The sequence below is a fragment of the Rhinolophus sinicus genome, chromosome 2 (assembly GCF_057876585.1).
Source record: "Rhinolophus sinicus isolate RSI-liver-muscle chromosome 2, RSI-T2T, whole genome shotgun sequence".
Classification (NCBI taxonomy): Eukaryota; Metazoa; Chordata; class Mammalia; order Chiroptera; family Rhinolophidae; genus Rhinolophus; species Rhinolophus sinicus.
This window is the reverse complement of record NC_142502.1, coordinates 165,889,655-165,903,233: the sequence shown is the minus strand read 5'-3', so window position 1 is coordinate 165,903,233 and position 13,579 is coordinate 165,889,655. Positions and strand designations below refer to the sequence as shown.

The 13,579-nt window shown below is 35.8% G+C and overlaps 1 protein-coding gene across 3 annotated transcripts in view; it reads right to left on the bottom strand.

Moving 5' to 3' along the window:
- The window catches only part of STRN (striatin), an 81,261-nt gene that overhangs the window by 37,066 nt on the left and 30,616 nt on the right, over nt 1-13,579 (bottom strand). For all 3 annotated transcript variants that reach the window (XM_019741966.3, XM_019741959.3, XM_088796217.1), the window contains exons 3-4: nt 7,652-7,725; nt 897-975 (exon numbers count right to left, since the gene is read on the bottom strand). In XM_019741966.3, coding sequence (XP_019597525.1) covers nt 897-975; nt 7,652-7,725 — 153 coding nt within the window. The remainder of the gene's footprint in view (nt 1-896; nt 976-7,651; nt 7,726-13,579) is intronic.

Below are 13,579 nucleotides of genomic sequence, written 5' to 3'. Positions count from 1 at the left end.
CTAGGTCTTATTTTCGGGGAAACATGGTATTCATGTATAAAACGCACAAAGAAAAGAGTGACTTTTAAGAGAACAGAATTTGGGGCCAGCCCAGTGGCTCAGGCGGTTAATGCTCCGTGCTCCTAACTCCAAAGGCTGCCAGTTTGATTCTCTCATGGGCCAGTGGGCTCTCAACCACAAGGTTGCCAGTTCGATGCCTTGAGTCCCGCAAGGGATGGTGGGCAGCGCCCCCTGCAACTAAGATTGAACACAGCACCTTGAGCTGAGCTGCCACTGAGCTCCCAGGTGGCTCAGTTGGTTGGAGCGCGTCCTCTCAATCACAAGGTTGCCAGTTCGACCCCCGCAAGGGATGGTGGGCTGTGCCCCCTACAACTAGCAAAGGGAACTGGACCTGGAGCTGAGCTGCACCCTCCACAACTAAGACTGAAAGGACAACAACTTGAAGCTGAACGGCACCCTCCACAACTAAGATTGAAATAACAACAACTTGACTTGGAAAAAAAGTCCTGGAAGTACACACTGTTCCCCAATAAAGTCCTGTTCCCCTTCCCCAATTAAAAAAAAAAAAAAAAAAAGAGTACAGAATTCTTTAAACTATAAATTTAAGTATATAATTAAACTTAGAAGCTTACAATGGTACTCTTTTTGATGAAGCTAAAATTATGGAGAGAATTCATTCTTGATAATTCTTATTAATATTTAATAAAAAATAAATTCTACCACAGGGGGGGAAATGTTTAATATGAAAAAGGAGCAGTAATTCAATTAAGATTTTCCACAGCAGCAGTATAATAATATGAGAAATAAAATTATTCTATTGAGTTGAAAATACAAAACAAAAATAATCTCAGGAAAACATGCGCATCCCCTCTTTACGATGGCCATGGGTTACTTACTGTCTGAGTAGTTGTCGACCTTGTTTCCACATTAACTGGCTATTTTGTTGTGGCTGCACCTCTGTTTCATTACCTTCATCTAGAAAACATTAAATCATAATAAAACTGACTTGTTATATACATTATATGGCATCTCGATTTGTAAAAATTGTGCAAGAAAAATTTGTAAGATTAAGAATATGTAAAACTGCACTGCAAGGTATATTTTAGGACAATGCAAATTCTGTTTTTAAGTCAAATTTCCATAAGAAAACCCTAAATACATTATTGCTACTGGATTCTCCTCAGAGTTGTAGAACAAAAATAAAGACATTTTCAGAATCTTTAGGCAGCCTTAGAATTTTCCTCTAAGACAAAGACCTATCTAAGTCAAGTCAAACAATAAAAGTCAAATAAAAGTATTATGAAGCAGCATATCAGAATTAGAACAAAATACCCAGGAATGGGAGGGGGGGAGCCAGTTTGATTAAATATTAGATAGATAAGAAATAATCTTGGTCCAAATCTATTTCCTTCACTAGTTATTAAATGAAAACCTAAAGTATTCTTTTTAAGACATTCTTTGAATGAAAAACTCCTAGGTCTTGTAAAGTTTTAAATTCAATATTTTCTAGAAGGTGGTAAGATAAAGAGTCTTCTCTGTGATTAAGTCTGGACTAAAGAATTTCCAAACTACACTATGGCTCTACTTTGAAAACACAAAAATGTTCACACTTTCCATCAGCCCTTGATCAAACAATAAAAAACCATTGTCTTTATAGGGCTTTATTCAAGTGGAGATACAAGAAAGACAGGGAATATTTGTTTTATGAGTATTTGCTATTACATATTTACTTACTATGTTCCAGATGCTGTATTAAAAACATACACATTATCTCTTTTAATCTTTACAAACGTAAAAGATAGGTGTTATTACTATCCTCATTTTAAAGATGAGAAATATGAGTTTTACAGGTTAATTTTAAGTTAGAAATAGAGTAAGTGTTGAAGTCATGTCTGTTTGACTCCAAAGCACACGTATTTTCCTCCATATGCAATCACTACAATGATAAGAAATTAGAGAAATATGTAAATAAAAATAAGAATTAGGTCTTGCACTTTCATTTTTCTCCTAAAATAACTAGGTCAAGCTCTGTGATGCACCAAAGAAATAGTAGTAGGTTATATGGGGCTGGGGAGGGCGATAAGAGAGATTAGTTAACTCAAAAAAGGAAAATTACTTTGGGATAACTTCAGAAGGTATACTTTTTTTTTAAAGGCAAAAACAAAGGTTCCAGTACTAAGGAAAAATGATACATCTTGTTTCCAGTGACCCACAAATTCGGAACTGTGCATATAACATAGTATGTTCCAATATGTCCCCTTCTTAAGTCAAGCAAGTAAGAACATTAACACTGACATTCTAAAAAAAGTGAAAATTTCAGATGTGAAAGAACTTTTGAAGTCATCTAATTTCCCATCACAATAGGCTTAAATCCTTTCTATATACCTTCTTCAGATACACTCAACTGCCTACTTTTGGCAGTCATGTTAACAAAGTGTGTTACATCCATTCAATGGAATACTACTCAATAGAAACAAAGAATTAACTACTGACACATGCCAACATGTATGAATCTCAAATGTATTATGTCAAGTGAGAGAAGCTAGAATCAAAAGCCTACATTGTGTATTGTTCCGGAATCCATGTGACTTTCTGGAAAAAGGCAAAGCTATAGGACTAGAAAACAGATTAGTGGTTGTCAGGGGATTAGAGTAGAGAGTGAAGAGTGGCTGCAAAGGGTAGTAGTAACAAGAAAGACTGCATGTGTTTGTGAAAACACTAAAAAGATTTATTTCACTGAATGTAAATTGTACCATAATAAAAAATAAATTAAGCCAAATCAAATAAGAATGCATCCTTATACTCTTTTTAAAAAATGTATTCTTACATTGAGACAAAATCCAAATCCCTGGGTAACAACTGACATTTACCAAAAACAAAAACAAAAAAAACGAAAAAAAAAAGAAGTCTAAGGTTTGAAGAAAAAACAAAACAAAACTCTTACACATGTGAACTTGATTTTCCCCATATTTCCTTACTTAGCCCAACCTCACAGTTCTCTCAATGGTCAGTACGTAGTCATCAACTATCAGATTCATTCTTACCTTATCAAGTTCAAAAAACGATATTATACAAAAGTGAGGATTTTAAAATGGTAACAGTTATATTTCTTGGTAATATTAAAAATATTTGACTGGTACTTCCAGTCAAGTTGAAGTAACGGGACCCAATCTACCCTCCTGCTTGAAACAACTAAAAACAGAATAGAGAAAACAATGGTTAAGGCATTGCACACCACACAAAAAAGGACAATGATCCCTGAGAGAAGGGAAGCAAACCGGTGAGCCCTATAATTGTTCCAGCTTACTGCCTTGATAGAGTTTCCAGATAATAGCGTAGGAAGGAGGAACAAAAACAATATTTAAAGAAATAATGGATAAAAAAATGTCAAACTTCATGAAAACTATAAACCCAGAGATCCAAGAAACTCAACAGACCCCAAGCACAGGAAACATTGCGGGAGGGCACCAAAGTACATCATAATAAAATTGCTTAAAACCAATGATAAAGACAAAAATCTTAAAAGTAGCCAGAGAAAAAAACGTCATATTCTACACAGAGGAACTACAATAAGGATGACAGAAGATATCTCATCAGAAACAACACAAGTGAGCAAAATAAAGACTTTTTCAAGACAGACTAAAGCTGAAAGAATTCATTATCAGCAGCCCATATTACAAGGTATGTTAAAGGAAGTCCTTAATGAGGCAGAAGGAAAATGATACCAGGAAATATGGATCCACACAAAGGAATGATGAGCACTGGAAATACATACTTTTTATAGTATTCAAATTTCTTTAAAAGAGAATTGACTGTTGAAACAAAAATAATAATGTAATGTGTGGTTTGTAACATACACAGAAGTAAAATAAATGAAAACAATTGCACAAAGACAGAGGAGAAATGGAAGTACACTGCTATTAAGTGTCTCATACTACTTTTGAAGTGGTATTATCACTTAAATATAGACAGTAATAAGTTATAAACCCTCAAGCAACCACTAAAATAACAAGTTATAGCTAATAAGTCAGCAAAAGAGATAAAATGGAATCATAAAAAATACCAATTAATCCAAAAGAAATCTGAAAAAGAAAAGGCAGCAAAGAACAGATTAAACAAACAGTAAGATGGTGGTTTTAGACCATATCAGTAGTCATATTAACTGTAAATGGTCTAAACATCTCAACTAGAGGCATACAAATATTCTATTGTAATAAGTATCTAGCTTCTAATATTAAATCGGAGAAACTGAAATATGGAAGATAAAAAGATTTTAACATAACCTGGATTAATATTCTCCTAAAGTAGAAATGTGAATGTTTGGAAGTGGAACAAAACAGAAAAAAAAATCAGAGGGGACACTAATTTTTTGTGAAAAATTTTCTGAAAAAGTCTGGATTGTTAATTTTAGGAAAATACAAAATGGACAAAGAATGGAAAAATCCCTATGTCTTAAGATTTACCCTATTTGGATACACCAACTTCTACCCTCTGCTAGTCCTGACTTTATCACTGTCATCTACATGTCTCTTAATAAGTCAGAACCAGGCTCACAAACTTCCTCTGCAACCAAATTTTTCCTACACCTTCTTGAGTGAAGTTATCTTCACGTGGGTGACCCACTTCAGCCTCTCCACAACCACCACCCTCTCTAGCCGTCATACCTTCCCTGTCATTATCAAGAGCTGCCACGATGCAAACTCACTCTGTGAGCATAACCTCCAGGTCCAATACTCCCAATTCACTACTTTTTTAACTGGGGACTACTAGTCCAGGGGCAAGTTACAGCGAGCGTGCAGGTCAACCTGGCCTGCCACCCTCATTCATTCATGTATTGTGGCTGCTTTCATTTGCGACAGCAGAGCTGAGTAGCTGCAACAGCAAACATACGGCCTCCAAAGCCCAAGTATTACCATGTGGCCTCAGAGAAAATGTGCTGACTTGCCCTAGATCATAGCCTATCCCCTAATTCTTAGCCATTTAGCCTCCTTTTGTCTTCACTTCCATCCCTCTCTAGTTTTAGTTCACGGACTATCACTTCAACCATTCTTTTGCCAACGTATCAATTTTCTTATTCCCTTGTCTCTCCAGGAATTCAGTGAATTCAACTATTACCTAATTTCATTCTATCTACCTTTTACCTAGGCTGCCAAGTTTGCAGACCAGTGCTTAGTGCTTCTATGTAAACGCATGATCAGACTTCAACTGGACCCTTAGCTTTTCTCAATCCTACCATTTTCTAGTTAGCTTGTCCTCCTGTTCACTATTATTTTAAACTTTCTTTACTTTTCTTAAACCTCTGAAGCACTCTTAGCACGTAATCCTGTCTCATACATAAAGTTATATTAAACACCCACCACCAAACTGAAACTCAAACCTACAAATCCATCACCTAACTTCCTACATTCTCTCTTGATAACAATAAGACAGGCTCCTCCTGCCATTCTCCAGCTATGTTCAAAATCCAATCCCTCTCACTTCTTCAGATACCTTCCTGTTTTGAATATCTCTACTCTCTCCCTTTTATTTGTTCCTCCTCTAAGAAATATCACACACACACACACACACACACACCATACACACTCTTTCTTGATTCCATGTGTCCTTTCAGCTATTGCCCTCTAATCCCTCTCCTTCACTTTCACAACCTAAGCTTCCTGAAAGTTGACTATACTTAGTCTTCCTTTTCCACTTATGTCTCTGTTTCTCCTCTCACTTCTCTCCTAAAACTGCTCACGATCACTAAATCCTAGAGATACTCTTCAGCCCTCTGGGCACTAATCAGTAATGCTGAAGGGGCCTTACTTCTGGAAACCCACTCTTCTCATGGTTTCTACTGGTTTTCCTCTCACAATCCTTACCAGTTTCCTTTTCAGGTTTCTATTCCTCTACTACCAGTATTTTAAATGTGGCCATTCCTCAGGGCTCCATTTTAGATCCTCTTCTCACCCTACCAAGGGTCCCTGGATGAGCTTTTCCACTCCAGTGCCCTTGAGTGCCACCAGTACTATATGGTGATGCCTCTCAATCTCCGTATCAAACCCATACCTCCAACCTGACACTAGCCATCTGTCTACCAGCCATCTTCACTTGACTGCCTAATAAATAAATCCAAAAGTGAACCTACCGTCTTCCAAACCTACTTCTGGTCTAGTTTTTCAAACTAAAAGTATGGGAGTCATTTTTTATGTTCCCTTTTTTTCATCTCCTACATCTAAACAAGGACTACTTCCTGCAGACTTGACTTCCCAAAGACTTTCTGAACACACCCACTTCTCTGCATTGTCAGTAGCCTTGTCAAGGTAACCTTCCTCATCCACCTGCGTGACTGTAACAGTCCTCTAACCAGTCTCCCCATGTCCCATTCTGCTCCTCTCGAATCCGTCTTCCAGGTCTAAGAGCAAATCTGATCACAAGAGTCCTAATTAAGTCCTTCAAATGCCTTCTCATAACTTGTAGGATAAACTGTAAACTCCTTAACATATTTTATAACCCTTGTAAAATATTTTATCATACGCCCACCCCCAACTCTCTACCTGTACCTAGAAACACTCCTTCCCTCCATCCCAATACTACTCCATTATTTCATTTCTCAAACGTGCCATATTCTTACCTCAGAAACATCACCACTAATACTCTGCCTTTCTCCCACCTCTCAATTTAGTCAGTCCACTTTCACTGACTAATTCTTACTTGTCTTTCAGAGTCAACTTTAAAGCTCACTTCCTGCAATAAGGCTTCTTTAACACTTAAGACTAGATTTGGCTTCCCTGCTATTGTGCTCTATTAACACAAAACCTATTACCATTATACCTGTCATTTTATTATAATCATTTTTTCTTATCTTTCCTATAAAAATTCAATAGGGTGTTATCATCTTATTCATAGAATTTGGTGCTGGGTCTGACAGGTATTACATATTTAATATTTATAAGATAAATAGGTGGTTTGAAAGATCAATAGATGGGATGGTACTAACTAGGTACTGTATACTAACAAAATAAACCTGGGAGTTAGGAATTATTTCCAGAATTCTTCCCACTTTACAGATAAGGAATCAAGCAACCTCAGAGAGATTAGGCAATATCACAGGTATTTAAAGTGTTAGGGCAGAGTCAAACTACATACATCTGATTTCAAAGACCAAACTTTTCCTATACTGAGCCACACTGTTTACTTATAAACATTATATAACTGAAACTGAGGGCTCGGGTTTATGCGACAAGGAATTTCCCTGTACTTACAGAAGAGCTCTCTTCCCTCCATAGCTCGTACACTTTCTTTCAGGATTTAAAGGGCGTGATGTACTTTGTACTGCACATCTCACATTTCCCACTGATACTGGGAAGACCCAGCAGGACACGGTTATGCTGGTGCATGTTACCCCATGACTGATCCTCACAATAAGCACAGAACATAAGCAGGAAATGGGGAAGTAACAGAAAAGGGAAGAGGGAAAAGGAAGGAAGGCGGTGGAAAATGATTTAGATGACACTAAATGATTAGTGCCAAAAGATAAGTAGGTCAAAAAATAAAAATTAACTAACATGCAAATAATTAGAAATGAACTGCAGTTATAAATATTGTTGCTACAAAATACTGGACATTAACTTCTTTCTATTCACTTAAACTTCCTTTAAAATTAGCTTACCAGAATCATAGCTTGGAGGCTTCATATCTCCCTGATTCAATTCTGTCCCATATTTCAACTTGTGGTATTTGGCTCTAACAAAGAAATGAGAAAATACAAACCATCTTAAAACACATTTAAATGAACATTTAGATATGTAATAGGAGTAGTTATCAGTATGCAATAGTCCTGGCTAACTTTCAAAGGCTCACAGCCTTCCAGGATGTCAAAATTGTAACACAAAAGTGCTTCCATTATCATTTTGTTATTATACCATCAAGTGCTATTATAACAAACGCAGGACTAACACTGGGAACCATAAATCTTTCTGTAATTACTAATGAACCATATTAACACTCTAGCTTCTGTTGTATTCATATTTTCTTGAGGACTGCCAGAGTACAATTATATTATGGAAAGCAGGAGGTAAGTTTGGATTGTGACATAACCTTGTAAAAAACTAACCTTTCTCAAAATTGAGATTTTTAAAAAGAAAAACCATCTGTAACACTGTGCCTCGTCAGACAATTATGCTTTGCCAAGTATGCGTTATATTGAACAGTCCAAAGGAGGGAGGGGAATAAGCCCAAATCATCAATGTTGAAAAAGATATTCCAGCAGGAATGAATAAATTTTTTTAATGGTCAAGGTATCCTTTGCATTTTTAGGAAGGACTCGGGAAGAATTGTGAACAGGAATTCTTGTCTATCTTCTTTTTGAAATTATCTGAATGTTATTAATTCTGGTTAATCTGATTTAACATCTGAGATTTAACCACCTGAGACCAGAAAAATAATCACGGTAAACAATTTCAAGGTTAACTAAAAGTGGCCATACTTACTTAATGTATTTGTATACTTTGACTTGTTTGCTTCCCCGAAATATTGAGGCCATTTACAATAAATATTCAATGTAACGACACTTGGATAACAACAATAATAATAATTTGAAAACCTAAGTAATGAAGTAGTGAAAGGGTAACAGAGCCAAATTTGAAAGTTATTTTTTTATTTATGAAAAACTAATTGAGCACTTACTATGAAGTTTTTATATTTCAAGGAAAGTATAAAGAAAATGAAAATTATTTTCTCAAATGTGAGAAGTACTGGAATTCATATTATTTTGCAATTATTATTTTGCAGTTACAACAGAAAAATCAATGTTTTGTATAGAGAATCTTAAAAACAAAACCTATAAAAATTATAGAAAGCTGATGTTCTATTTCTTAAGTGGTATATTTTCTATATTACTATTTTTACATATTATTTAGTATCTCTATTTAGTATAAATACATTTAGTATTTTTTACCGTGTTTCCCCAAAAATAAGACCTAACCGGAAAATAAGCCCTAGCATGATTTTTCAGGATGACATTCCCTGAACATAAGCCTTAATGCGTCTTTTGGAGCAAAAATTAATATAAGACCCGGTCTTATTTTTGGGGGAAACACGGTATATTAATCTTTATATGTTTTACATATAGATAAAATGTTTTATTAATAATATGTACCTATTAAAAAGAAAAAAGAATATTTGTTTGCTAATATGGCTTGATCTCTAAGCTTAAGTAAAAAAAGCAAGGTACAAAATACTACATACATGTGTGTTTTGTACGTGTGTGTTATTATATTTTATATGCAATGACTCTTTCTGAAGGATACATGATACATAAGACATCACTTAAAAAGACTTCTTTGGGAAGGGAAATCAGTGAACTGATGCAGAAGGGAGACTATTTCGTGTTATTTGGCTAACTAATCATATGCATATGTCTTTTCTTTAATTTTTAGTGAATATCTTGTTCCAAATTATCTAGAACATCTTTTTCTCTATCCCCAATACTTCTGTTAATAACAAAGATTTCATCACCAGACTAAATATTTCCTAGTCTATTTCAATGTATTTGTAATAATGTTGTTGATTAGAGGGTACGATTTATATCCATTAATTTAACTCACAGTTACCAGAAAGTAAACAAGATTCTTAATGTCACTGTCAATGTTCAGATTTTTCAGAAACATATTTCATCTACCATAAGAAAGTAAAATACCTCCTAGAACCTAGAAGTCAAAACAGCAATTGAAAGTAACTGGCCTAAGGACAGAATAGAAGTAGCAATAAAATTGTATGGAGTTAATTTATATATATATACATATATATATATATATAAAGAAAAACATTTTCAAACACAAAATACTGCGTTATAGTGCATTCTAGTGGTCTTTGGAAAAATTGCAAGAGAGATACAAAAAAGGGAATAGAATATATTCTATGCCATATATACAATATATATTCTATGCAATATATGTAACAAAAATAATAAAATACAATGAACTAACATTTCATAAAGAATTAGACAAAGACAAAATAAGTAAAGAACTGCTTGCTCAGTTTACAAGCTGTGTTCCCTTAAATCAGTCTCCCTACTGAATAAATTCACTAAAAAATAATTTACTTACAGAAAACTGCTCAATATAGTAACATTCCTTTTGAAGTCAATATGCTAAAATACCTTCTCCCTCACATTGTCTTCTATTGTTTTAACACTTCAACTCTTCTTGTTCCCTAATCTTTTTCTGTCTAAATCTGACTGCAAGTTAAACAGCAGATGTCATGTCTAAGAACCATACATTTGATACATAGCCAGGCCTCCCAATTGCCCTTCACTGAATAAAACAGCATGAAAATTATGCAATTATAATGTATTAAATAAGTCCCATTATAGTTTTGTTTCAAAGCTATATTAGATATAATGTGCTAGGACTATAACATAGCAGCCCCATCACACTATGAATGTGGATGTTAAAAATAATTTGATTAAATCCAATGAACTGTTATTGAATTCTCATAACATGCCAGGTACTCTGCTGGCTGCTGGCAATAACCTGCAGCTTGTAGTTAGTTATAAGGGTGAGGCAAGGAGATGCCTACGAGACAAAAATGTAAATAAATAACTAGAGCACACTATGCAGTAACAGCTAAGAGTTATGTAACTTGTTATAAGAATTCAGATAAGTGATTATCTAATTCTGTCAAAGGCGGTGTCAAGGAGACCTACCAAAAAGAAGGTAACACATGGGATTTTAGCTAAACCTCAAAACACCGGTAGATTCCCAATCAGACAAATGGATTTATGTAGAAGGTATTTTTGTCAGAAGGAACATCTTAAACGTCTCCAAGTGTGAAAATACAAAGCGGGTCAAAAAACAGCTAACTTGTGTGTTTGTGTGTGTGTGTGTGTGTGTGTGTGTGTGTGTGTGTGTGTGTGTACATCTTAAACGTCTCAAAGTGTGAAAATACAAAGCGGGTCAAAAAACAGCTAACTTGTGTGTGTGTGTGTGTGTGTACATGGGTGTGTTTGAGTGTGCATGCACTTGCCGGCTGCATATGTGTGTATATATAGGACTAGAAAAGGGGCCTGGGTGTAAAAGGTTTTACTAAGAACTTTGAAATAAAATAGATATTTTTAAACAGGTATATAACATCTGTGTTTTAGAAAATGAGTCCAATGGACATGGAAGATGAATTAGAATATGGAAATATTAGAGACAAAGGGGAGTAGTTAGGCTTTTATAGTGGTGCAGATAAAAGAGAAATGAGGAAAAATGGAAAAATTTTTCAGAATTATATGTTATGTAAAATTTGAGGTTCTGCACTATTGAAGTTCCTGACTAAACCTTAGATTATATACACTGTGTACTCCTGAAAAATTAAGGTGTGATGAAACAATACAGTGAATGTTTAAATTTAAAAAAATTTATTACAGTAAAAGACACATTGCCATTAATCCTTTCTTCAAATACACTTATCCCATTGTTCTTGTCACGTTCTAAAGCAGTTCTGGAAGTCCTCTTTCATGAGTGTCTTTAATTGCACTGTCGTGGCTGCCTCGATGTCTGAATCATTTTGACTTTGGGCAAGAGCCAGAAGTTGCACGGTGCCAGATCCAGTGAATAAGGTGGATAAGGACACACCGTGATGTTTTTATTCGACAGAAATTGCCTTATACCAGAAGCGATATGTGACATGGAACGTTGTCATAATGGAGGTTGATTTATGGCACACTTTAAAATACCTTCTCTCTTGGGGCTGGCCCAATGGCTCAGGCGATTGGAGCTCCATGCTCCTAACTCCAAAGGCTGGCAGTTCGATTCCCACATGGGCCAGTGGGCTCTCAACCACAAGGTTGCCAGTTCAATTCCTCGACTCCCGCAAGGGATGGTGGGCAGCGCCCCCTGCAACTAAGATTGAACACGGCACCTTGAGCTGAGCAGCCCCTGAGCTCCCAGATGGCTCAGTTGGTTGGAGCGTGTCCTCTCAACCACAAGGTTGCTGGTTCGACTCCCGCAAGGGATGGTGGGCTGCGCCACCCCTGCAACTAGCAACAGCAACTGGACCTGGAGCTGAGCTGCGCCCTCCACAACTAAGACTGAAAGGACAACAACTTGACTTGGAAAAAAGTCCTGGAAGTACACACTGTTCCCCAATAAAGTCCTGTTCCCCTTCCCCAATAAAATCTTTAAAAAAATAAAAATAAAAAAGACCTCCTCTCAACTGTAGCTCACACCCAACTGACCACACCGAACAAGTTGAAACTTGTCACACAATGTTACTAAGGTTCTCTGCACCATTCCCCATATTGAAGATGCCTGCCTTTCTGTTGGATGGCGCTTGGCAGCAGCATTCACTGTATTTTTCAATCACAACAGAAAAGCTCCGTGTCACACATCGCTTCTGGTACGGAAATTTCTATCAAATAAAAGCAGTACGGTGTGTCCTCATCAACCTTATTCACCGATTTGGCATCGAGTGACTCTTGGCTCTTCCCCAAAGTCAAAATGACCATGAAAAACAAAATGTTTTGTATCAATTCAGGACATCAAGGCAGCCATGACAACACAACTAAAGACACTCACGAAAGAGGACTTCCAGAACTGCTTCAGAAAATGGCATAAACGACGGGATATGTGTGTTCAAAGCAGGGGGGAGTATTTTGAGGAGGATAAATGGCAATGTGTCTTTTACTGCAATAAATTTTTATTTAAACATTCACCATATTTTTCAATCACAGCTCGTATATATAAATTTACTCATTTTGTAAATTTTATCACTTAAAAATTGCTTTGATGAATTCATTGCTAGGTGAGTAATCCTGTAATTTTAAAGATTCAGTTTTACATAATTTTGGATCTTCTTAAGTGGGACTATTTAGAAAATCTGTAGCACAGCGATTCAAAACCATGATCCCTACTGAGGTATTTACATTAAATGACAAGATGTCTGGAATTTACTTTAAAATAGATCAAAATAAAGCAAGACTGACAAAAAAGTTAACTTGAGGCGTAGAGGTGTATATAAAAGATATTAGTCCCCCTGTGTTTATGTTTCAATTTTTTAATTGGCTTAAGCTTTAAGGCATTAAAAAATAATTTCAGAATCAAAAGAATAAAATGTTCTAGAGTTCCAAAATTTTAAAAAATTCCTGGCATTAAAGAATTAGAAAAATAACTTCAAAGTGAAAAGGACTGAAATGTTTTAGAGTTCTAATCCACAAAGAAATACTTTTTTATTCCTTAATTTATTATACTTCAATAGTGCCATTATATCAAAAATAATCTCAAGTCATTTCATGAACTTCAAAACATACAAAATCAGGGACTCTCTTCCAGGAGAATCCCATTGGTGTTTTTGTTTGCTTTGTTTGTTTTGTTTTTAATCTTCCCCAGCTGCAGCCAGTTCTTTATCTCTTCTGTTCTCCAAAGGCAAGCTACTATATCTGTCTCCACTTTATCTCAATCCTTCTCACCCCTCAATCCCCCGTGATCTGGTTTATGTTCCTACTACCTCACTGAAGCTGTTCTGGCAAGGATACCAACAAGCTCTAACTGGCAAACCCAAATGACTGTTTTCAGTGTACAATTTACTCAGTCTGTTTGGCACCTGCAATTGT